Source organism: Thermomyces dupontii (genome assembly GCF_041956625.1).
Source record: "Thermomyces dupontii strain NRRL 2155 unplaced genomic scaffold VTN31scaffold_2, whole genome shotgun sequence".
In the NCBI taxonomy this organism is placed as follows: domain Eukaryota; kingdom Fungi; phylum Ascomycota; class Eurotiomycetes; order Eurotiales; family Trichocomaceae; genus Thermomyces; species Thermomyces dupontii.
Genome location: NW_027192308.1, coordinates 2,118,790 through 2,143,736, shown reverse-complemented (window position 1 = coordinate 2,143,736; position 24,947 = coordinate 2,118,790). Strand labels below are relative to the sequence as shown.

Here is a 24,947-nt window from a genome sequence, read left to right as displayed (position 1 = left end):
AGCATCACTCTCGGACTTTGGAGTGGCCATGAGATATCCGACGAACTCTCTGAACGATGGCCGTTCCTTCAGAGACATCCCAAGGTAGTTACGGGCCACATCTTCATACAGGAACCGATGCGACCAGAAGTCGAACAAGGCGTGATGAGTGGTCACGACCAAACGCTGTTCCGGGGTGACTGCCACCCGAATGAGCGGGCCACCAAGAGAGAAAGGCCGCTGCTTGTCCTGGGTCAGATAATCCTCCAGGCTGCAGGAAATCTCTGTCCAACTCAGCTCCATGTCTTTGCGCACCACCTGCAGCAGGCCTCGACCGTGCGGTATAAAGGAAGTTCGCAGAATATCACTGCCGGCAAAGACAGTCCGGAAGCTCGATTGGAGTCGGCCCAGGTCTAGTTGGCTGACGTCCCAAACGCGCTGATAGGTGTACATTCCCTGGGTATCATCAATAGACGCCAAGAGGCCTTCCTGCAACGGAGTCGCCGGATAGGCATCCGCAATCGTGACATCCTGCTGGAGCTCCTGGCGAAGGTTGGTGTCCGAGATGAGATCGAACGGCTTTACATTCGGGCGTGCCCCTGCAGACTGCTGAGCAGACGCCGCTACCTCTCTGAGGGGGCTGTTGCCCAGTAAAGGGTTCAGGTCGATAGAAAGGCCTAGTTTTCGCAATTCATTGATGACCTTGATTCCTTCGATTGACGTTCCTCCCAAAGAAATGAAGGATGTGTTGTGATTGATGGTGCTTATGGGCAAGGAGAGAACATCAGCCCATACACTGGCAATTTGGACCTCCACAGGGTTGGTTAGAGGCTCCGAATGTGGCGAGATGGTTGCAGCAACCAATGCATCCCACCCGGCCTCCAATACTCGAGCCCGAATGCTTCGAACGTCTATCTTGCCATTTGGATTGGTGGGAAGAGAGGACATTTCCATCCACAGAGATGGGACCATGTAAGCGGGAAGCTTTTCAGTGGCGTGTGAACGCAGTGAAGCGACGAGGTCCGGCCATGACTCCCCAGGGAACGGTACGACGGCAGCAACAATGATCGGTTTGTCGCGCATCTCAACCGTGACGACAGCGCACTGGGCAATACCGGTATGCTGGGAGAGCGTCCGGTCTATCTCGGCCGGGTTGATTTTCTGCCCATTGATCTTCGCCTGGAAGTCAAGACGCCCCAGGATCTCAATGCCTTCGGCGTGCATGCGGGCCATATCTCGAGTGCGGTACATCATGCCGGACCCGAAAGGATTCGGAATGAAAACATCAGTAGCTCCAACGGAGTTCGAATCAGATGTGAGGTATCCTGCCGCTAGCTGAGGTCCTGCTAGGCAAAGCTCACCCGCGACGCCCATGGGAGCCAGCTCGATTGTGCCAGGCTTCAGGATATAGGCCTGCGTGGTGTCCGTGGGGCGGCCGACAATACCGGGGTTGCTGGTGGCATGCAGACGGCATCCAAAATTCAACTGGGCGCACTCGCTCAGCCCAAAGGTGTTGCGCAGATGCACATGGTCGGCCCAGGCAGCCACCAGTTCCCGGGGGATCTTCTCTCCCACCAAGGTGACCATCTTTAGAGAGGGAACGTCCTCTGGGCGAATTACCGACAAGGCAGACGGAGTGATCCCCATTGCCTCGACCTGCATTTTCTGCACTGTCTCGGCCAGGCGTCCGGTCAGCCGCTGTTTGCTAGCGAGTAACAGAGTTCCGCCGTGGACGAGGGTGGACAACATCGTCCTCTGGGCAGCAGAAAACGTCGGATTGTAGAAGAGCAGCCATCGCTGCAGGCCGTTCAGTGAGAAGTAGGCCATACCGTTGGTGGCTGCTCCATGGGTAATGACTGCCCCCTTGGGTGCGCCTGTTGACCCAGACGTGAAGACGACATAGCATCGGTCTGCAGTTTGGATGTCCAGAGTGAGGTTGGATGACGGGATCGATTCGTCTGTACCAACGCGGTTGTCGAGAACTATCGCCCCTGGGTACCGAGAAGCGAAGGAATCCGTGGTCAGGACAAGATCAGCGCCACATGTGCGGATAATGTGATGATTCCGCTCTACAGGTCCATCTGGATCTAGGACCGTGTATGCTGCGCCGGCTTTGAGCACGGCAATAAGAGCGATGATCAGTGTCACTGAACGATCGATGCAGACTGGAACCACCCGACCCTTGATTTGGTAGGCCTCCAGTCTTCGAGCAAGGCGGTTGGCACGGGCGTTGAGCTCGGCGTACGTAAGCGGAGGGTCTTCCTCAAACTGGACGGCTGCAGTATGAGGGCTTCTGGCCGCTTGTTCTTCAAACAGTCTAGGAATGGTGGATCCCTTCTGTGGCTGCGCCAGAGACCGAGCTGTGTTGATCTGATTGAGCTTGTCGCTTCGACACTGGAGATCAAGTTTCTCTAGACGAGTATGCGGCAGATAGAATTGATCCAACGCGCTATGCAGGGCGTGGCAAAAGTGCTCCAGCAACAGCTTGGCGTCCGCGGAAGTGATGATAGTTGAGTGGCACAAAGTCACATTCGCCGGGCTGGTCCCGTTGATGAAGAGAGCAAGCGGGAATGAGGGCCACTGGCCCGCCATCGTCGGACCACTGGCATCGGAAGAGTAGCGCAAGACAGACTCGACTTCACAGGGAAGGTATCGAGCAATCTCATCGTACCCAAGAAAGGCATGAGTCGACGCAGACTCGTGGAACTTGCGAATCCTGGTGGACACGTCTACAAAGACCTCTTCTCCATCGACGGCGACTCTCATGGGGTAGGTGTTGTCCAGATATCCGAGGCATGAAGAGGCGCCTGGGAAGCTAGCATCGCGCTCGACAACAGCGAACACGATGTCATTCGAGCCGGTGTGGCAGTGAAGCACATAGGCCCATAGAGTCTCAAAAATCAGCTTCCGCGGCAAGCCTGACGCGTGCTCCAGGCGTGCGAGGCCGGGGTGAGAAGTCTCATCAAGGTGAAGAGTGAGAGATCGACGCTCTTGGGCAGGGCTGCTGTCAGAAACTCGGGTATGCCATGGCACGGCATGCGATGGGAAGGCTCCGCTCAGCTGGCCTTTCCAAAACTCGGCACTGGCAGAGGTATCCTTGGTTTGCTCCAGGAACTGATAATACGAAGCCAAGGGGGTGTGCTCAGGTACTGGCAGGTCGCAATAGAGACGGACAAAGTTGCGCTTGATCATCTCCAGGGAGGTTCCGTCCACTAAGGCTCGATGAGCTCGGATGGTGAGACGAAGGCCCCCGCTGCTGGCATCTCGTCGAACAATCAGCTGCGCTACATGGTCTTCTCCGAAACTCTCCAGTTGGGAAGAATTGGATGAGGATGCAGGGGTGGCGTCGTCAATGTTCCAATTAATATCTGAAGTATGGTATAACACACGCTGGAAGACCTGGCCTTGCACCGGATCGATGCGAAGCACAGTGCGCAGGCAACAGTCTGTCGGACACCGTCAGTGGCGAGCAAAGGGTGAAGGTAACTGGCAAACTCACGAAGGGAACATAGCTGCTTCCAGGCAGACCGGATTCGGGTCGCGTCTGGGGCAGACCGTCGAGGGAGGATCAGGTTGATATGACACCATGGCGATAAATCCCCTCCCAGCATTTGACGTTGTGCCGGAGTGAGAGGCCATTCCTCGTCCAGGTCATATCCATTCATAAGAGAGTCTGGCTCCTTCAGCAGCCTCTCACTTAGCACTTCGGCATGGTTGAAGAGGTCGTCGGTCCAGAGATCATCAAGACGATGCTGATGCTGCACGAGGCTCATGGTGGATTCTATGAACAAAGCACAACAGAAAAAAGATAAAAAGCACTTTTTTGGGTATCTTCTATCAATCACTAGACATAGGCTGACGAGAGCCCGAAATCTGCTCTGGCGGTTCAGCTAGTCGGACTGGCTGGACATCAAGAACCAAGCATTGATGATCAAGTGAGAAGCTTCTGGGGTTCACATCTCCGGGGTCTTTTTTATAGCCTGATGTTGTCCTTGGAGGAACGCATGGCTCTCGACCTATGTTCCATTGCTAGCCATGGTCCTTGCCCTCTCGGGTTCTGTCTTTTTCCTCCGAAAACCACACCATCCACAGATTTCCGATCCCGAACTGACTGCGTTATACAGAATACACCCACCCCACGAGTCTGGTGAAACTCTCATGAGCAGGTTCTCTGAAGAACCTAGCAGCTGAAGCCGACCATTTCCGGCGCACGTTGGATCCTTTGAGACAGGGGCAATGGCGCCATGCGGCCGATGGTTGGATAGGAACTGGGACCATCGTCTTCAGCGTCGACCGATTACCGGGCTAAGTCTAGGTAGAATACGAGGCCAGCTTATGTCGCATCGGCAGAACCGAGGCTCTGGCGTTCTGCAACACTCCGATTCGAATGATTTTGACCTTCTCCGACCAACTGCCATACTGAAACAGTTTGCTTCAATGATTGAAATTTTCGCACGTGGTTGCGATTTTACCGAGAACAGTCCCAGTCTATAACGGATGGAACAGATGGAGGGGCAGCAGGAGACTTCTCGAGTTGAGAGAATACGGCAGTCTAAAGCGGCCATGCCCGCCAGAATGAATTGTTCGGCATGGAAAATCTTGTAATTTTACAGATTGAACGACTATCGCTCCATGGACACGAGCCATTGACGTTCCGAATGTCCCAAATTCCCATCCCATCCTGACCGATAGGTTAGGGCAAGACAATTCAATGCTGTCCTTTGCCGTGAATTGATTTCATACCGCACGGTCCGCACCCAAGAGGGAGCAACCACCCCGTTAATCAGACTCGCCGCTTGCCTGTATGACGTAGTACTCTTGTTTGATGCCTCATTCTCGTACTGCTGGAAGTACGCATTTCACGACTTCAGACGGTACTTGTAGAGCACATATGTACCTAGGTGACTACAGTACCTGCCTGTAGGTACCTGTACCCAGGTAGTTGCGTAGAAGTACAGTTATCCTGATATTTATCTGTGGCCTGCCAGAATGGTGTCTGAATGTACGGGGTACAGGCAAAGTAGTAAAAATCCTGTTGACTTACGGAGTACTCCGTATATGACGCTGATACTACATCGGCAGTGCCAAAATGTGTGCGGTATGCAGTTACCTAATGGTTACCTGTCCATCAAAGTTAACGAGTTTATCGTAGTTACAGAGTAACTCAATTCAGTTACATACATAGGTAGTTAAGTTAAATAGTTAAGCATAAAACTTTACGTAAACTGTGGCTTGCAGCGTTAGTGGCGGCGCCTAAAGGATCTTTCCGTTGATCAGAGGATCAGACCCTGCAGGACCTCGTATAACTTAAACTCAACCGTCAGGTTCCATGTGGACCGGGCCGAACCGGAGACCCTCTGGGTCCGGAAATGTAACTGCCGACAGCCGTTGCACACCATTTCCGTCAGTAGTACGGAGTACTCCGTATACCTAGGTAGGTGCTTTCTCTGCAACTCGGCCTTGAGGTGTACCAGATGAGATTTGCAGTCGTTGGTGATTCCGGACCAGACAAAGTCAAACGTGCATACTGCCTCTCCATTTCCATTACAAGCACAATCCCATCACCATGATGACCTGGGAGAACCGCGACGTGAAGGACAACCACCTCTTGAATTTCTCCGGTGATCAGACCCTGCAGGATCTCGTATGGCATCGTCAGGTTCGATCTGGACCGATCCGAGCCGGAGACCCTCTGGGGCCGGAAATGTCGTTGCTCACGCTCTTTGCACGAGATTTCCGACGGTGGTAGGATACATGCTGCACAATTCCCCCGTGGGCCAAATGTTATATAGGCAGTCATTGGTGGGCTTCGGACCAGACGAAATCAGACCTTGAACTTACTTCTCCATTTCCCTTTACAAGCACAAGATCACCATCATGACGACCTGGGAGAACCGAGACGTGACGAACAACCACATCCTACCCTACGTGGACTCGTCGACGGCGCCAGACGATGTCCGCGCCGCTCTCAAGACGCTTCCCTTCGAGCGCAACATCTTCAAGGTGTGATATGGAACCCAATTCGCATTCGACGCACGGACCAGAGAGAGGGAGAGCCTCCTACTGACCATGATAACAGCTCCTGGCGAATGCGCCGACCTTCTTTCCCACCTTCATGAAGCTCTTGACCTGTGCCTGGTCTCCCAACCGCAGTCTCCGCTCGACCGACTGGCAGCTGGTGGTCCTGCGCACGGCGTCTCTACTAGACGCCCCCTACGAGTGGGATGTCAACGAGCCCGTGGCCCGCGTGTTTGGCTTTACCGATGCGCACCTGGCATGTCTGCGCTCCGGAGACCTCTCGAGCACCGAGCTGTTCACCGATCGCCAGCGACTGATCAGTGCCATCGTGGAGGAGCTGTGTCTGAAGAACCGGGTTAACACTGAACTCGTTGAGAAGGCCAAGGCGGTCCTGGGGGTAGAGGCCCTCATGGATTTGTTCTATACCCAAGGCATCTACGCCTTCCTGGCGCGCACCATGAACAGCTGCCTGATTGATTTTGACCCGCCCATCCCGGGTCTGGAGGAGCAGCTGCGGAAGTACAATGCTGCGATTATTGAGAAGGAGAGCCAGTATACCGATTGATGTGTATGTAGAGGATGTAACGAATGACTATCCTTGGCCATGTTCCGGACGCTTGAGCGTTGTATCTGACAGATGAGGATGTATATCGTGCTTCGGATATGTTATAGCAAGATATGGCACAGTCCCTCAGAGTACTCCGTGTTGAGTTTTGGCAGGTTATGACACATCTGGCGAGTACCTGGGGTGATAAGACCAGTGGTCCTGACCAACAGACTGATGTCAGATGCTTGATTCCACTCTATGTCACAGAGGGTAGGGAACGACCCCTACTTATGTACATGGGTAGGTAGATGAGGCAGAAAAAACATGGACAAATGAATGTCAGGCAGACACAACAAACACAAGATAATAATGAAGGACACTTGATTAATGTACGCGATTATCAGAGCATTCAACACTCTGGACATTCTCATATGGAACGCTTCCAACAGAATTCTCCAGACCGCCACCCTGTACACCGGAATATACATAAACACCAGAAAGAATGATAGACTACATGCTATCCAATCCCAAGCCCTGTGCATCAGATCTCCTTAGCGACTACATCCTAGCTACTTCATCAGAATTGTTGCTACCTCAAGACTCAAATTGAAAGACGGGCTTGAGATTCCCCACCACCCCTGCAGAACTCTCCTTGATCTGAGATAGAGCCTCCCGGACTCGTTTCTCCAGCGAACCGTCTCCTTTCCATTTAATGATCTTCACCGGAGGCGCAACCAGCTGTCCCTGCTCAAAGAGCTCCCCGAACCAGGTCAGGAGCTGGATCTGCGCCTCCTCTGTGTACCGTGCCAGGGCCTGAGACAGCCGGAAGTTGCGAAAGGTGATTTGCTTCCAGAAGAGCAGCTCTTGCGTCAGAATGATCTGTCCGGCTGCACCCCCCAGCGATCCGTAGTTGATATATGTCCCACCGGTGGAGAGCAGCGATACCAGCCGCTGCCCGGACTCCCCAAACACCGCGTCCAGGGCTAGCATGACCCGCCGGCCGCCCGTGCGTGCAGCGGCCACGCCCTCTTGTGCCAGCTGCGACTCGGTGAGCACCACGTGAGCGCCGTGAGCGAGGAGTGACTGCCTCGTTGTCTCGACGTTGTCACGGTCGCGGATGATACAGATGCTGCCGCAGCCGCGAAGCCGAGCGAACTGGACCACCATTCGGGCGATCCAGCCGCTCGCCGCGTTGATCGCGACCAGGTCCCCCGGCTGGAGGGCGTTGCTGCTCTCTAGCAAAAGGTAGGCGGTCGAACAACCCAACTTCAGCAGTGCGGCGGTGGTGGGCTCCAGGCGGTTTGACACCTTCAGCACCGACGTCGCCGGCACGACTGCTTCCGACCGCCAGGTGCCCAAGCCGTGATGGCGAGGAATGACATGGTCTCCCGGCTGAAGGGTCGTCACATTAGCTCCGACACGCTCCACGCGCGCGACGCCGTCGTAGCCCGGAATGGGTTCGTCTGCGTACTTGTAGTGTGGCTGCACGGGGTATCGTCCGGCAATAACCAGCAGGTCTTGTGGGTTGATCGGAGCTGCCAGAAAGCGCAGCAGCACACTGTCGGGGGGAAGTGGACGGTCTCCTATAGACTCATGGTGATGGACGCGAATCACCCGGGATGGCTCCGTCGAGTGCTGTTGGAAGGTGATCGTCTGCGCAGACATGACGGCGATTCGAGAACTGGAGTTCCCAATGAACACCCGTGACTCAGTCCGCCGTACTTCATATTTATAATCACGACACGCATTGCTTGCGTTGAATGGAACTTGGAAGCATCGCTGTTGCGGACACTGTGAGAAGTACCTAGGTACCACAAGGGACATTTCCGAAGGCCCCACAGCATTTCCGGGCGAGCAGCGCCGCTCAGAATAATCATACCCAGCAAAACACCGGAAGAGCTACGAAACATCAGGATTGAAAGCACGGAAATGGTCTGATGTATTATTAATGACCGTTTGACGAAGTATGGAGCCCACAGCATGGCTCGTGGCATACATAAGGCCCGGACGGTCGACGGGCAACAAACGGATGCAGACGCCGTTGGGAGCCATCATCCCTCGAGATAGAGACTGGGCACAATGTCTGCAAAGGTGCTAGAAGACACTCCTTCGCCTTCGTCCGAGCCGCCCTCGGAGACGTCCGCTGAGAAGCCTTCGTCACCACGTGATGTTCATGGCATCAAGGTCAGTTCCATCCCTTTTCCCCAGCGTGTGCCCTACCAATCACTAACATACGGGACAGTGGGTGCTTGTCGTGGTCTCGCTGCTCTCGTCCCTCTTTCTCTACGCCCTGGACAATACCGTCGTTGCCAATGTCCAGCCCAAGGTTGTCCTAACCTTCGGCCATGTCGCGTTGGTTCCCTGGCTCGGCGTCTCCTTTGCCCTAGCCTCGGCCGCCACGACCCTGATCTGGTCCAAAGCGTACGGAACCTTCTCCGCGAAGAAGCTGTACATTGGTAGCACTGCCGTATTCATGGCTGGCTCGGCCCTGTGCGGTGCCGCCCCAGACATCGACAGCTTCATCGTCGGCCGCGCCATTGCAGGAGCCGCCGGGTGCGGCATGTACATGGGTCTGTTGACCCTTCTTTCCGTCACGACTGACAACATCGAGCGGCCCAAGTACCTCAGTCTCACGGGCTTGATTTGGGGTATTGGTACGGTGCTCGGGCCCGTCGTCGGCGGCGCGTTCGGTGACAGCAGCGCCACCTGGCGTTGGGCGTTTTACCTGAATCTGCTGGTCGGCGTGGTGGTCGCCCCGATTTATTTCCTTCTCCTGCCTGATTTCCAGCCACAGAAGGGCGAGCCGCTCCTGGCGCGTCTGGCACAAATCGACTACCTCGGCGGCCTGCTGTCCATTGGCGGTCTGCTGTGTCTGATCATGGCCATGAACTTTGGCGGCGTGCTGTGGCCGTGGAACCACCGCAACAGCATTGGTCTGTTCGTGGGGGCTGGCGTGCTTATCATCCTCTTCGTCGTTCAGCAGGTCTTACTCATCGGCACGTCATTTAACTCGCGCATGTTCCCAATGCATTTCTGGCGCAGCCGCTCGTTGATTGTGCTGTTCCTCACTATGAGTGAGTTTCCAACTCGACATCTGTAACCCTGCGATCATCCGCTGACTTTCGCAGTGCTGGCAACGTTTGGCAGCTTTATCGGCATCTACTACCTGCCCATCTACTACCAGTTCGCACGCGGCAGCACCGCCATGGAGACCTCCGTTCATTTGCTCCCCTTCATTCTGTTCCTGGTGGCCTTCAACCTGGCTAACGGCCAGTTCATGGCCAAGACGGGCTACTACTACCCGTGGTACATAGTCGGGGGCGCGTTGGAACTCATCGGCGGCGTTTTAATGTGTAAGTATCCCATCCTCTTCCCTCCCCATCCCCTTTTGGCAGACGAGCAATCCGCTGACAAACGCAGACTTTGTCGACGAGAACACAAGCGATGCCAAAATCTATGGGTACACAATCATCCTTGGCACGGGCGTGGGCTGTTTCTGCCAGGCGGGCTTTGCCGTGGCGCAGATGAAAGTGAAGGCTTCCGAGATCCCGTACTGCGTGGGTTTCATGACCGTTGGCCAGATGTTGGGAATTGTGCTTGGCACGGGCATCGCGGGTGCTCTGTTCGTCAACTCGGCCCAGGATTCCCTCCGCGCTGTTTTCCCTGATGCCAGCGAGGAGGAGATCTCCAATGCCATTTCCGGCGTCGGCAGCGAGCTGCTGACTTCTGCCGGGCCAGCTAAGGAGCAGGCCGGGATCCAAGGCATTACCCGGGCTATCCAGCTGGCTTATACGCCTATCATCTTTGCGGGGAGTGTCTGTTTGATCTGTAGTTTGTTGATGAGGAGGGAGAAGGTGTTTGTCTAGACATGGGGTTCCTTTTTTTTTTTTTTTTTTTTTTTCTTTCTCTTTACTGAGAATTGCCTGTTTTCCGGTTGTTGACGGCTGACGGTGGAAAAATTTGAATGAGTTAGACGGTGTCGAGAGCCTCCTGCGTTCTTGAACATGATTCATGTCTGGGGCATTGAAGATCCGAAGTTCATAGATAATAGATCTGGTTCCATGACGGTACAATAGCAAATAGGTATATGAAGAATATGTGTATAAGTGTCATTGTGCTCGAGCCAATGCGTTGCCTCCTGTTTAGAATGCAAGATATTTTTAACTCTACGGCGGTTAGTGCAAGGCAAGGGTGATGCAGTATGACTACACTAGATCTAACTTTTTCTCTTCGGTCTATTCCGGCCCGTTCCTGTCCTCGTGTCTTGATGGAGACACTGACTCGCGATCATCTCGTTGCTGCCATCGGAAAAGTCGTTTTCAGTCGTGGTGTCGTTTGCCCATGGCGTCGGATCAGGGGTTCTCTGTCCGGCAGAAGTCGCCCAGTAAAAACCCCTAAAACGAGAAGAAAGGAGGCTCTTCGGAAAGAGTTGAATAGGCCTAACCATAGTCAGTACCATTTACACAACTCTAATGTGTCCGAAGCTTACCCAGGCGTCCAGCTGCGCCCACCATGCCGCACCCTCTGCACTGTCACCCAGGCTCTTGGGATCGGAGAATGGGAAGGCAGCCGGATCACTCAGGTCCGCCGGCAAAGCCGGCAAAGCCACTGAATCCATAGACCCGTGCACCTCAAACCCCAAGGTGGGGGGGAAAGACTGAGACGAGTTCGTATGACTCACGACTTCCCTGCTAGAAGCGGCGGGTTCCTTGGATAGACTGTGCGCCTGGCTGTCCTGAGGAGCGCCAGGGGAGATTCTCTGCCGCGAAGGTCTCAGATGGGAGGGAATCTGGCGGTATACCTCAAGCCGCAACTCCTCCAGAATAAGCCCATAGCGGCGGCTCGGGCTGCTGTTGGCGGTGACGCGGCCGAGATGCTGCTGACAGGTCTCAGCAAGGCTGAACAGATAGCGGAGTCGACCAGAATCGTTGGTCCTCTGGTTGGACATCCCGATGAGGGAGGACTGCTGTTGCCGGATGATGTAGATGTAGATCACTGTGACCGCACAGAAACAAGTGTAGTGCGTGAACCAGAACCCTTGAATTAACCGCCCTTGATTGGAGAGCTCGTCCACAATAGTCATGATCTCCTCCGCCGCGCTAATGCATTTCTCGATTAATGGCACCACCGTGGCAGAGGGTACCGGGGCGCCAGACAGGTCGTTGGAGTCAATGAATAAGAGTGAGCGAGTTGCGTGAATGACAGCGTGAGAGTACGCCAGCTGTAGAATCTGAGAGTGGTCCTTATTCTGGGAGCTGGGAACGCTCTCCTTCCATCTTTCGAGCTCTAGCATTAGCAGTACGGCCCGCTCAAGTGGAGCGTCTTGAGAGGGCAGTATCGAGGTGTAGAGCTGTCGAGAGATAGATCCCACAATGCGAGCGAGTCTAAATCGGTCAGCGTCGGTACCGGAAGACATGTAGTGAAACAAATCCACCAACCTGTAGTGCAGGACAGATGTGACCATGACAGCATCAGGCCGCCTACTTCGCAAGAGTGGGTCGTCCAGGAGAAGATCTCCGTCACTTACCTCGTCCGGGAGGTCCTGGTCCATATCCTCCTCATGAAATAGCTGCGGGCGGCCTAAGATCACACTGAGATAGCGGTCTAATGTGTATGCACTCCAGCAGACTCGTTTCCGCAGCTCTTGCTCGAGGTACGAAATCCCTTGATTCCGATCTGGCGGAACGGGCGTCGCGCGGTGCACGCCCAGTGCGAGGATCAATTGCACGGTAAGTCCGAAGGAAAACCAACACTCCGAAGCCCGGGACGATGCCAGAAGGTACAGGCAGATATTCAACCGAGCCTGGATACTTTCGAGCCGAGGTGGACCAACTTCCAACAACGCCAATTGCTTGGCCATGGCAAACCATCGTTCACTATCGGCAAATCAGCATATGCGGGGGGAAAGTGGTTCACAAGATGAAGTCTACCTTTGATCATCGAAATCCGTCGGAGAAGCTGATTCATGCTGGTCAAACAGCGCGCCAATCGCAAAGACCCCAAAGACGATGCTCGCCTTCACCACGCAGGGCCCGGAAGGCCGTTTAGACAAGGATATCCCATACTCAAACAGCTGACGAACCCACCGCTCCACCAGCCCGCGGTGGAGGAATCGATACGTTACCACAGCAGAGTCAAAATAGGCGGCAACTAAATGCATTGCGTGTTCAAGAGATGGAAACTCGATGTCCGGTGCATCGTACTTTTTGTACGGCTTGTCTCCGTACCGGAACACTGAAGAGGCATCAGGCACCTCCGGATAAGACTCCCCCAAAGAGATGGAAGCCAGGTTGGATGATGGTTGTTGAGTTTTGAGATACTTGCGAACGCGGGCAAAAAATGCAAGACCTGACCCTGGCCCGGGCTCAGCACCTTGCAGGTCGGAAGAGGACGGGGGACCACAAATCGATTTACAAGAGCTGGTGGGTTCCTGCTGCGGGGACGTCACTCGAGAGTATGCATGGGTGTCTGGTAAACTGTCCGCCGCACTCAGGGGCGGGGGCAGGGGGGGAGCGAGACCTCGCGAGTACGAGCTGAGGTACTCACATTGGATCCCCAGGCGACAGCAACGCACGCAGGGTAGAGTACCACTGCATCGGGTCTTCTTCTCCTTGCAGGTGTCACAGGCACGGATGGTGTTCTGGCGCTGATGACCTGTCCGGCGCTTCTTACGACGTGCAACGGCGGAAGCTTCAGGATTCGAGCCGTAACGAGATAGCACGTCTGTCATTGCGATATTGTATCACTGGCAGAAGCACTACCGGGGTATTCTTCTCAGGAGACGCCCTGTCACTTTAACACTGTCAGACGTGTTGATTCTAGACGACCGGGACGGCCTGGTTAAATAGGAATTCATCTGAATGACATCTTGAAGACACTGGACTAGCCCCTGGCAGGTCTGAACCCTGGCAGAGAATGTTGAAATGGCGACATCCGCACCTTTAGGATACGAGGCATGCAAAGCGACGATTGGCCGCGATTCCAAAGCCGGAGGGTTTCTTCCCCGTGCCGGACGATCTCAACGCTAGTCTATCACGGCAAGACGCCTTGGAAGTCTCTGCATGGCTTTTATTGGCGATGAAGTGACGGGAAGCTGGGTGTGTACTTTAGGTGCAGGAAATCATGCAGGTAGCGAGTTTCCACCATCGAGATCCAGAAAGTTCCAGGTTTGAGAGAGAACTCCGTCACGTTGGAGGACACAAGGCAGCCAACACGCCTCGGATAGGTTTGTTGTCAGGGGAGTTGCGATTTTGACTGCAAATCTGTTACGAGTAGTAAACGCTATCGGAATAGCCAATCTCTTATGTAATCAACGGCAATACGTGATTATTAATCAGTCTGCGTACGGAGTACAGTACTAGTACAGAGTACTCTGTAACGTTACCCGTACATACGCTTTTCTTGTTCCATTTTTTGGTAAGTATCCATCTCCGCACACAAAACTACAATAACTTTCCATTGAGGAGCAAATCGCAAACCTCGGCGCTCCTCGGGGGTTTTTCTCCCTCTCGGAGGTTTTTTCGCTTGCGTCGACCCTTTCCATGTATATGCAAAGTACTTTGGGGACGGTGGTCACTCCAGCGCACTGCAACACTGCGGATTTTGACCTACGTTACGGATTATATAATTACGTGCTCGCAGACGTTAATCCAGATTTTTTACGAAGATTGCCTGCCTCAAAACGCAAGAGATCAAACTTTTGCCAAGGCCAATTGCGGGTCAGCGCTAACATGGAAGTGGTAAGGCATTCTTTACATAAGCTACGGAGTACCCACAGTGACAATCTTGGCAGAAGCCAAATAAATAAAAGTGCCTAAGGCTAACCTAGGTTATGAAAATTTTTCACCCTTTGAGAACGGTGCGAGTATAGTTTTCACACCGTTTCGGAGCTTCGACACTTGGATCGCTTAGATTTAGATTGCATAACTGGACTTGCCGTAGTTCCTAACTGCTACAACACAGTGTTGCAAAAACTTCTGTATCGAACTCTATTATGTATTTACACGTTGGTTCCGCCGGCAATGGTTGGCGACAGTCCGCCACGTTTCTCACTACTTACTTGTGTCACTCGTAAACACCGAGCTGACACGAAAAGCTCTGCGCTGCAACACTTTGCAAGCATTGCGTCAACGCTCCAAACGATACTACGGCGTATGAAGTATGGACTTTCGCGTGCTGCGGGAACTAGGTATTGGCTTTTTTTTTTTTTTCGAATCGAATCCTGAGAACAGCAACAATTGATTCTAGGAAATAACTAAACCGTACAGAAGCCGATTCTGTCATCTTTTGACGCCATTCTACTGCAGAATCGATGCCCTCATCGAATCCTCGACAACCCGCCTAAATCCCATGAGTAATAAGATAGCCATAGCAACTTGTGTGTGCTTCCGTGCGGCAATTGGGTGTTACTGAAGGCGGAAAGATGTTGATAGACCTCTACCTGGGAGTTTGAGTCATCAGGAAGGTTCAGATTCCTGACACTGGATGCGCGGTTAGCACCGTGATATCTTGGACGAATTGGTGGTGACTGACCTCTCCAGTCTGGGTTGTCTCGGAGTTGGGCTTTTACAAGTAAAAATGGTACGATTAGAGAGGTTCAGGCTTCAGCAAGAAAGTTTGAGCAATTCCTGAGCAGATAAGTTACCAATCTAGTTCCTACCAGGCAGGCATCCCCCGGACCGCACCCCCCAACTCCGGGGCGCTGACGTAATCACAAACTCTCGGCTGCAGCAGCGAGAATAGCGGCCTAGCCGGAAAGCCAGTTGGCTTGACCGAACTGGCTTACGTTGCGCAGCGAGCAAAGCCGGAGCCAGAGGTTAAAGACAACGTTGTATGTACAGAAAGGAGCTATGTACAGGAGTTATGTACAGAAAAGAAGGATGTATAGAAAGGAAATATGCGTCAGAAATGAACACGAAAAGCGGAGGACTATGCACATAAGGGCTCTTCTATGTGCTGCCCTCTGCGACGATCGAAGTCTTCATTGCGCATGCGGACGATGGCTGGCGTGTGTCTGTTGGCAATTTGCTCATAATCGAATGGCTCTTCGAACAGAATGCCGTCCAGGGTTTTCACGCGGGAGATGGCGACGTACTGTATGTAGCCCGGTCGAGAATTCTCTGTCCGTTATGTTCAGAACAGCCCTCGGCACAGTGATTCCCTGCGCCTTGTGCACCGTGATCGCGTATGCAACCACCGTAAAAGGGAACTGGCACCGAGAACATTCAACATTGTTATGCAAGAACTCCCTTCTCGACGGGAAGACCGGAACCAAAGGCTTTCCTTCCTCAGATATACTCAACGGTCTCCCATTATACCCGGGGAAGTGAATCAGAAGCGCCATTGGTTGTTGACTGCGTGGGTCGACAGTGTCCGGTGGCCATACAATGTCTTCCAGCGTGCCGATGGCCCCGTTCACCAACCCGCGCTCAACCCAGATATTTTCAATCAGCATGACCTGGCAGCGTAATGAGAGGCAAAGGTAGGCATGTATGTTCCCGCCTCATCCTCTGAGGCTTGGCTAGCCCCGTTCCCCTCACGCGCGGCCGAGATGGACAGCACTGGTTGAGCAAGGGCCCGCAACCGATCCTCATTGTGTTGTCTGACGCGCTCCTTGGTAAAATAAACTCGGAGGACGTCAATGAAGGCCGGACTTTCATGAGGAACGATGGATTGAATGCGGCGGCAGAGCAACTCCCAGTCATCCATCGTTACGCTTCAGTCACGCAGATGCTCGAGGGCGGTCCGAAAAGCTATTGAGCACTCATCCTGACCTTGCTGGCGCCGAACGACGTCCAGTTCGATTGTGCGGTGGAATAGGCCATAGACATAGGAGCCATTGACCGCGTCGGTATCCCTTCCTGGGATGTCGGTAGCGGGCAACGGGAGCAGTCCTTGGACATCTCGAATGGAATGAACCTGTACAGGTCGAAAATCGTGCTCAACACGCGACACAGGAAAGAAAGACGAAGGGTCGGATGTTTGTTTACAGGACTCGAGTCCGTACTACTACTGACCAATAGGAAAGCGAAAGACGCATAGTATTCCTTGTAGCCAATGAGAACGGCAAGGGCGAGTAGTAGCACACGCTCTGAAGCCAAACAGCATGAGAGGACGTAGCCAATGAGAGTGAGAGAACTCAGCCAATAAGAAGGAGACACTGCAGTTAACGTAATCCGACATCACCCGGAACATTGCACCCCATAAACAAGACCCGGAACAAAACCTTTGCCAGACGGAACGCCTCTACCCCAATTCCAGCATGCCTTAAACTACAAAATAACAAGGTTATCCTAAGCCTAAGTTTGTTCAACGACCGTTAGACATGATTTTTGTGTCAGATTACTCCAAAATCCTGTCTGAACTCTGAACGTTCCGACGTGTGCAAAGTATTCCAGATCACCAAGTGATTATGTTCCGCCTGGCAGCCTGGGTGAAAGTTTGACTACGAGTAGTCAAGTTTTGTTCCGAAACTGGTTTTGTGAATGTGAATGTTCCGGGTGATGTCGTGTTCCGTCTGATGTCGGATTACGTTAATCAGAAGGAGAAACTGCAGCCAATCAGAGTTCACAGCCCGGAGTGGCCGCCGTATTGCTCGCTCGATTCGCTCGCTGCGCAATTATACAAGAACACCTATCCATTTAGGGAAAGTACATAATATTCGTACTTGCTCCAGGTACCAGGTATCTTGACAACATAAATATTACTGCAAGTTGACATTTAGCAACGAATCAAGATCATCAGTAAACAAAACAGCAGGTTTACTTCTAGAGATGGTTTTTATAGGGTAACCTAACCCACGAGCAGAATAATCCGTGTCACGTAGAGATCGTAGAGGTACCTGGTACGAATGCTTGGACTCGGTACCTTCCTTATAGGCTAGTTAGCTACTCATAATTACATAATAAATTACGTGCCAAGACATTGGCCGGAAGTGGACAGAACTTTTGATGGAGACCTCGTACATACGAAGTACTGTGTACTCGTAGAATGGGGCTAAAATCAAGGGGAATCATCACCCATCCGTAGCCTTGGAGTACAGAGTACATCTTTTCAGTCACTTAGGTATCCATCCTTTCCAAGGTGATATCCATGAAGAGGAACCACATCGCTAACCTATACTCCGTAATGTCTTCCAACAACATATCCACGGCCCAGCCGACTCCTTGTCGGCTGGGCAGCCGTTGACGCGCAACTTTGGCCCTAACCTAATACATACTGTAAGGAGGCAGGAAGCAAGAAGGATTCTCCGATATCTAATGCTTGTCGCGACACAAAGTCAGTCAGACACTAAGCGATCATTCTTTTCTTGATGAAAAAAACACCAGAGCAAGCAGTTACTTCGTGAAGAGAGGAATTGCGTCGTCACATGGCAGCGCAAGTGCGTTTCATGAATGATGAATGGTGTGCTCTTTGCCTCTCGAAGTTCTACTAAAGGTCATTGAATACTTTGGATCGAGCAAAAATGGCTCGAAACCAGAGCGTGCGCATCATTGTCCGCGCCCTGCTATGCATTGGCCATTTTAGTATTTGTTGACTGAGACCCATCATAGGTCACCAAACGGTAGCGATCTCTTTTCTCGTCCGATTCGATGTTTTGCGCCAAACGCTCACATTCCTCAACCCTGGAGACACAGACGTAACTGCCGACACTAAGACGTATTTCCGATGGAGACATGGATTGCAGTATGGTCGGCCCGTCAAGATCATTCTTCCATGGCCAGAAGGGCCGCGATGTCCCACGAAGGTTCGGTACCATTCGTGGCGACTGGTTGATTCCAGACCAGGCATATCGGAGGTGGAAGAGTCGAGATTTTTGGATTTGAAGATTAGAAAAAGACCGAATTTGGCTCACCAACAAGCAGCAGAGGCCGGAGACTGGACTGAAGAAGCACCGCGTGGTATCATGCAGTTCCTCGGGTCTGATCACTACTTACATTGTTGCGATCTCCATTGATGGATTTGGTGGAAGGTAAGAGGGCATAAGTGCTGTCTGCTCAGCAATTTTTAACAGCAATGCTGGTACGGTAGAAATTTGACCGCGTGGGATATACACACCACAGCGATGCTCTGAGACGGGTTCCTGACACTCTATTCTAGTTCACCAGAGGCATCTACCTAGCAGCAAGGACAAGGTGATCATTGTTCATCTAGAAAATCGAGCACCAGACATCATTTACATTTGGGACTTGACTTCAAATCATTCAGAAGATCAGCAGCAGCTTCATACCTACGGAGTAGCCACGGGTAAATGACCTTCTTCACCGGCGGCCGCACTGCGACCCATGTCGCCAAAGGAAGTAATGATTCGCGCTGGCAATCTCTCAGTCCGCGTTTTTCACGCCCAGTCCCAGAAATCTAAGCGTATCACGCGAAAGAGCCGCAATGGTATTACACGAGAGAATCTTGTACCATTGCCTGCAAACCTTTCGTCCCTGTGAGAATGGCAACTTAAACTTGGGATCAAGAGCGGGAATGCGCACTCTCTGGCGCTGAATCGCGTCCGTGGGGTCCAGACACAATACAAGGATCAGGAACTCCAAAGGCAAGGAGCCAAGAAAAATTTTGGGCATGTTCTTTACCAACCGGAAACGGAATAGGTGACAGAATGATCCTAAGTCACTCGTCCTGTTGCTTGTGCTACTCCATTCATAATCTACTACATTTCCGGTGGTCAAAGTTGATCAAATTCTCAGCTGAAGTGATGGATTAAAACTGCAATGCACCTAACTTAATTCTATGAACATGAATCAAATTAAGACTGGATATAATATGAACCATGAACCGAACCAACACCATGCAATCATAAACAAACCTGGGTATCACCACTTGATAACCTTTTGAGGGAAATATTCATCAATCAACTCCTGATAGTAAGGCTTCAGCTCCTCCACATTTGGCAAGTCATCATCCTTGCTGTAGAGGTCGTAGGGATTGAAAGCCTTGACGGCCTTCAGCATCTCATGATCCTTCTCATTCATGAGCTCCCGGTACGCGCCGGCGTTGTGCCACGGGTAGAACGAGTGGTAGCGGATGATCGCCAACGCCTCCGGCGGCAGTTTCGACTGGTCCTTGACAACATGGTAGAGATATTCATCGTGACCCCAGGAAAGCATCACGTTGTCGAGGCCGATACCAGGGTAGTAGATGCCGAACTTTGTGCCGTAGATAGGATGGTTGTAGTCAGGGTTGTCGCGGAAGGACTCCTTGCCGTAGATGATGCGGTCGTCGAAGTCGCAGCCCACGGGGAACGTGTCACCGACGACGTCCCACTGGCCCTCGGCGTCGAAGAAGTACAGCAGCTTGCCCAGGTCGTGGATCAGCCCCGTCAGCTGCATCCAGCGCGGTTTGCCGTCCCGCCGGATCGCCTGCGCGGACTGCAGAGCGTGCCCGATCTGTGTCAGCTGGGTGTCTGGATCGGACTCGTCGATCAGGGAGTCGAGCTTTTCGAGCGCCTCCCACACGGTCATCTCCGCGCGCGTCTTGGACTTGAACTCATTGCGGACTTTGAGGTTGAACGCGACCGTCTGCTTCGTGTGCTGCTCTCGGTAGAAGTTCTTGACCCGGTCGCAGGCAGCTTCATACTGCCGGAACTTGCTCTTGTCTTTGTTCTTGTCGAACTCGGATTCGTCGTACAGGCCCTTTTCTTTGTTCTGCTGCATAGAAACCTTGAGGGCGTTGAGCTCCTGGATGTTGTCGGAGACTTCCTCGAGGGCCGCGCCGTCGCGGGCCTTGAAGGTGTTGTTCTGGGTGGATGTCTCAACAGCGACCGGCGCCATGGTGAATCGTCAAAGTACTTGGGATTGATCTCAACAAAGACACTGATAAATGCTGATCAATCTGGAAAAGACAATTGACTTTGAATCGGTGTAGTCGATCTTGGTGCAGGAAAAGCCCGTCATGGTGGCCACTTGGTTTTATATTCACAACTGCTGACGGAACCTGGATTCCAAAGTGAGCAGGAATACGCCGTGGAGACAGCAAGAGTAACAAGTTCCAACGGCATCTTCCGTTGAATATGAGTACTGAATTCGAAATCCGACAGTCATCAATGACCGACAACATAATTACTGTAGGGCTTTGAACCCTGAGAAGAAAATGGTTTCCGACGAGCCAATCAGCGATCAGCGTCGGCAACGGGCATCGATTTCCGAGATGGGTTAGTCAGCTTTTTGTGGTCACGTGCGATATTCTTTTTTTAGCGGAGATCACGTGGTGTCGGGTTTGTCTTGTTTGCCACTTTGCGTGCTTCGGACCTGGATTCCTGGAAGCTGGAGCCGAGGGTTAGAATCTCGGGCGGCATTAGCCCGAGCAGCCCTGATAGGCGGAAGAATTGGACAGAGGCCAGTCAGGCCACAGGGCCACAACCGCCCGCAGGCACTCCGGGTGAATTGCGTGGGGGTGCAGTGGGGTGAGTGCCTTTGTGCCCTAATTATCCAGGAACTGGGGGGACAATAACCGCGGGGTCGATTTAAAAGTGGCAAGTTAATTCCTCACACTGCTCACAAATGATCCTTTCTTTTTGTAGAATCTAGCACTTGGTTAGACCTAGCTTTGGTTGACCTAACTACCGCGTGAGGAATCACAATGTCCATCGCCGACAAGCGCTACAAGCTTAACACGGGAGCGGAGATCCCCGCCCTTGGCCTGGGTAGGTTTAGCGGCGTCGCAAAGGCGGAAATGCATGCACTGACCAGATCAGGAACATGGAAATCTAGCCCCGAAGAGGTGCAGGATGCAGTCTACCACGCCATTAAGGTGGGCTACCGACACATCGACACGGCGTTTGCGTACCAGAACGAGGAGGATGTCGGCAAGGGGATCCGTAAGGCAATCGACGAGGGCCTGGTCAAACGCGAGGACCTCTTCGTGACGACCAAGCTGTGGGCCACGTATGCAGAGCGTGTTGAAGAGAACCTGGAACTGAGCCTGAAGGCGTTGGGGTTGGACTACGTGGATTTGTATCTGGTGCATTGGCCGATTTACATGAATCCTAATGGTACTTGGTCTCTCTTTTCGTCGCTAAAGAGGAGAAATCTCACAAGAGACAGGCAACCACCCCCTCTTCCCAACCCTCCCCGATGGCACTCGTGATCTCATCCGCACTCACAACCATGTCAACACGTGGAAGGCCATGGAGAAGCTGCCGGCTACGGGCAAGGTGAAGGCCATTGGTGTGTCCAACTACAGCGTCCGATACCTCGAGCAGCTGCTCGCGGAGGCCACCATTGTGCCCGCTGTAAACCAAATCGAAAACCACCCGGCCCTGCCCCAGCAGGATATTGTCGATTTCTGCAATGCTCGCGGCATCGTCATCACGGCGTACTCACCGCTCGGCAGCACGGGCAGCCCGCTCTTGACCGCTGACCCTGTCGTGCAGATTGCGAAGAAGAGGGGTGTTTCGCCGGCGACCGTTTTGTTGAGCTGGCACCGTACGTCCCTTTCCCTTTTGACTCGATTTTTCTCCAGTCTCATTTGCTGATTCTTCCTGTTACAGTGGCTCGCAATTCCGTCGTTCTTGCCAAGTCTGTCAACCCAGACCGGATTACCGCGAACCGGAACCTCGTCGAGCTGGATGCCGATGATCTCGCGCTTATCAAGCAATACTCTGACGACCTAACTGCCAAGAAGCAGCTCCAGCGCTACGTCGACCCTCCGTTCAACGTCGACTTTGGCTTCTTTGACAAAACGTATAAATAAGTCGGATGACTGCAGCACGATATTAAAGCGCATACATAAGATCATGGCATGTTAATTCATGATGTTTTCATTGATATCACGTAAACTTCAAGTTCATGAGTGGAGTTCGACGAGGAGTCGCGAGAAGTTACTCTGAGTAAGCAGTCGCATCATGCAACCGTACCAACACCGTACGAGGCGCACTTGTTACCCCATATTGATGCACCGCCTTCTCCGTCGGATCCGCCGGGACAATCTTGTCAAACTTCTGCACCAGCCTCGTCATCACGTACCCGGCCTCCATCAGCGCAAATTGCTGGCCGAGACAGATGCGCTGCCCGCCGTTGAACGGCAGGTATTCCCATCCGGGTTTGCGGCCGTACCACCGGTCGGGTCGCCACTCGGACGCATCGGGACCCCAAATGTCCTCGCGCCGGTGCATAACGTACACCTGATAGGCGATTTCCTCGCCCTTGCGCACGTAAACAGGGCTCTTGCCATCCGGCCCGCCACCCACGGGAAGCGTCGTGTCCCGCACCGCCATGCGCGAGTTGATTGGCACGGGCGGCCACAGCCGCAGCGTCTCGTTGAGGACGTATTGAAGAAACGTGCAACCCTTGAGCCGCTCGATCGTGATATCCCGCGGGGACTCATACGGCCCGAACGTTTCGAGGATCGTCCTTCGGAGTTTCTCGTAGACGTCCGGGTGGCGCGCAAGCTCGAAGAAGGCCCAGCCCAGCAGACCCGCCGTGGTGTCCCGGCCCGCGAGGAGGATGTGCAGCAGCTGGCAACGCAGCTCGAGCGGGTCGCGTGTCTCCTTGGTCAGCTCATCCAGGAAAACGTACCGCTTTCCTTCCTCTACTGTCGCCGGAGATTTCTCTCTCTCGTTCGCCCGTTGCAATGCCAAACGCACAAAGTGGTCCGCGTACCGATGAATCTCGCGGCAGTCTTCCGGAAACGTGCGGGAGAAGTGCATCCAGGACCTCCCCGCCAGACGGGCGCGGCGGCCCAACGCATGCGTTCCGCGATCAAAGTGCATGCCGAAGGCCCGCCAGTCGCCCTTGCCAAGCAGTTCTGATTTATCCAGTGCGTGATCCGGAATAACCTGGAGCTGGGACAACACCGACTGTCCAAACAGGAACTCGGTGGCTGAGTCCATGGTGAGTCGGAAGAATAAGACCGAAAGGTCCAGCGGACCGGCCCAGCCGGTCGAGTGATCGGGCTGAATGGTCAGTAGCAGGTACTGCACATGCTTCTCCTCGAGTTCGAGATCAGCGACCTGCTGCCTGGTGAACTGGGGGCGAAGCATGGCACGAGAATGCTCCCTACTGCAGGGTCAGACAGACAGAAAACGGTGCCTCAGTTTCAAGACACGGACCAGTAAGGACCATTAGCTGTAAAGATACCGCGACCCAACATGGGCCAAAAGCTCCTTTCTCGATTCTTGCCGAGCGCAAAGTCGGAGAACTGCGTGGCGAGCATGGCTTGGATGTTCTTGGGCTCGATGGTGTGGAACTGGGTGCGGCCAAGAAAGTGCTGCCTGAGTGTCTTTGCACCCGCCTCCTCGTAAATGGTGACAATCTCGTCGGGGACGCGGCCCTCAGCGTCAGCGCGCAACAGGCGGCGGAGGAAGTCGAGGCCCAACGGCAGACGGTTGACAAGCAAGGTGGGCTCGCGGGTGCCGAGCCGACGGGCATTGCGCGCATGGCGGATATTGTTGTTGAAGGAGCGGAGAATGGTGAGTGAGAGGAGGAACGCGACCAGCAGGAGCCAGCGCGGCGGATTGAAGTCTGCTAAAGTCTGAATCCACATGGCGGGTCACAAATGCTTGATGGATTCAAAACAGTCACAGTCCGGTTTCCCAGAAATCCAAGAGTTTCTCCGAGAGGTTACTGCCATCCAGTAAATACCGATGATGCTAGGGAAGTCCTATGAAACTGCGACACACGATACCGGGACATAAGTTAAATCACATCTTCCTCGGTCCAAAGTACGACAGTTACACGCATGGGCCGAGGCCTGTGACATGCGGAGACACAAACTGTCAGCAAAGTGCCATGGGTGATCAACCCGTCTGCTGCAACGAGCAAATCACGTCTGCAGTCTTTCAGATCTCATTGATGATCATGTGGAAACAAAACGACAGGTCTCCAAAGACGGCAACATTCCGAAGTCTACTTGGCATGACTTGGAACTCGGCGCTCGGACGTCGGCTCTTGCTAGCAACTTTGCCGTGTTTTTTTGCATGCATTCCAGCATTCTTGCGAGCATGACATTCAAATCAAGGTCTGGCCACAAGAAAAGTGATCCGACTTTATCGTAACCCTAACCGGGGATTCTGACGGGGAGCTGCCCCAGTGCAATGTGGCCAATGGACCCCGGATTGTGTCAATTGGCCTAGCACTGCCGACAGTGCCGAGAAGCGGAGTGACCCAGGCAGCATTTCCTGATTAGGTAATAGCACACCGTCCACTCCTCTGGAAGTTAGGGTTCGTTCAGTGTGTCGGTAGTGTGTCTCTTGCCCACCAAACTGGCATGATTGCATTATGTATATCTACCAATGTACTGCATACCATTTCATTTGAAGTGTCTTACAGTCTCGCTGACTCTGCTCTGATCTTGGATAGGCCTACCGAATTTCGCTCATCTACATATTGTGGGTCGTACGTCGGACGTCAGGCTCTGGGTATCCCGATTCAGTGCCATCAACATATTAATGACATCG

The 24,947-nt window shown here is 53.2% G+C and overlaps 8 protein-coding genes across 8 annotated transcripts; 3 read left to right on the top strand and 5 right to left on the bottom strand.

Annotated features, from left to right (window-relative positions):
- Positions 1 to 3,263: 3,263 nt before the first annotated feature.
- On the bottom strand, positions 3,264 to 3,752 carry VTN31DRAFT_3172 (uncharacterized protein; the record flags this gene model as incomplete). The annotated part of the gene is made up of 1 exon (XM_069403422.1): positions 3,264 to 3,752. The coding sequence occupies one exon, from the start codon at positions 3,750 to 3,752 to the stop codon at positions 3,264 to 3,266; it is 489 nt and encodes a 162-aa protein (XP_069262605.1).
- A 2,104-nt stretch (positions 3,753 to 5,856) lies between these two features.
- Positions 5,857 to 6,562, top strand: VTN31DRAFT_3171 (uncharacterized protein; the record flags this gene model as incomplete). The annotated part of the gene is made up of 2 exons (XM_069403421.1): positions 5,857 to 5,982; positions 6,059 to 6,562. 2 exons carry the CDS (start codon positions 5,857 to 5,859, stop codon positions 6,560 to 6,562), a joined length of 630 nt encoding a protein of 209 aa, XP_069262604.1.
- Positions 6,563 to 7,138: 576 nt separating this feature from the next.
- VTN31DRAFT_3170 (uncharacterized protein) lies at positions 7,139 to 8,209 on the bottom strand (the record flags this gene model as incomplete). The annotated part of the gene is made up of 1 exon (XM_069403420.1): positions 7,139 to 8,209. One exon carries the CDS (start codon positions 8,207 to 8,209, stop codon positions 7,139 to 7,141), a length of 1,071 nt encoding a protein of 356 aa, XP_069262603.1.
- A 414-nt stretch (positions 8,210 to 8,623) lies between these two features.
- VTN31DRAFT_3169 (uncharacterized protein) lies at positions 8,624 to 10,410 on the top strand (the record flags this gene model as incomplete). Its single annotated transcript, XM_069403418.1, has 4 exons — positions 8,624 to 8,728; positions 8,787 to 9,618; positions 9,673 to 9,897; positions 9,965 to 10,410. The coding sequence occupies 4 exons, from the start codon at positions 8,624 to 8,626 to the stop codon at positions 10,408 to 10,410; spliced, it is 1,608 nt and encodes a 535-aa protein (XP_069262602.1).
- A 528-nt stretch (positions 10,411 to 10,938) lies between these two features.
- On the bottom strand, positions 10,939 to 13,274 carry VTN31DRAFT_3168 (uncharacterized protein; the record flags this gene model as incomplete). Its single annotated transcript, XM_069403417.1, has 4 exons — positions 10,939 to 10,983; positions 11,034 to 11,928; positions 11,983 to 12,420; positions 12,475 to 13,274. 4 exons carry the CDS (start codon positions 13,272 to 13,274, stop codon positions 10,939 to 10,941), a joined length of 2,178 nt encoding a protein of 725 aa, XP_069262601.1.
- Positions 13,275 to 19,365: 6,091 nt separating this feature from the next.
- On the bottom strand, positions 19,366 to 20,322 carry VTN31DRAFT_3167 (uncharacterized protein; the record flags this gene model as incomplete). The annotated part of the gene is made up of 1 exon (XM_069403416.1): positions 19,366 to 20,322. The coding sequence occupies one exon, from the start codon at positions 20,320 to 20,322 to the stop codon at positions 19,366 to 19,368; it is 957 nt and encodes a 318-aa protein (XP_069262600.1).
- Positions 20,323 to 21,130: 808 nt separating this feature from the next.
- VTN31DRAFT_3166 (uncharacterized protein) lies at positions 21,131 to 22,243 on the top strand (the record flags this gene model as incomplete). Its single annotated transcript, XM_069403415.1, has 4 exons — positions 21,131 to 21,194; positions 21,246 to 21,542; positions 21,595 to 21,975; positions 22,041 to 22,243. 4 exons carry the CDS (start codon positions 21,131 to 21,133, stop codon positions 22,241 to 22,243), a joined length of 945 nt encoding a protein of 314 aa, XP_069262599.1.
- A 127-nt stretch (positions 22,244 to 22,370) lies between these two features.
- On the bottom strand, positions 22,371 to 24,034 carry VTN31DRAFT_3165 (uncharacterized protein; the record flags this gene model as incomplete). The annotated part of the gene is made up of 2 exons (XM_069403414.1): positions 22,371 to 23,547; positions 23,601 to 24,034. The coding sequence occupies 2 exons, from the start codon at positions 24,032 to 24,034 to the stop codon at positions 22,371 to 22,373; spliced, it is 1,611 nt and encodes a 536-aa protein (XP_069262598.1).
- Between the last annotated feature and the right edge of the window lie 913 nt (positions 24,035 to 24,947).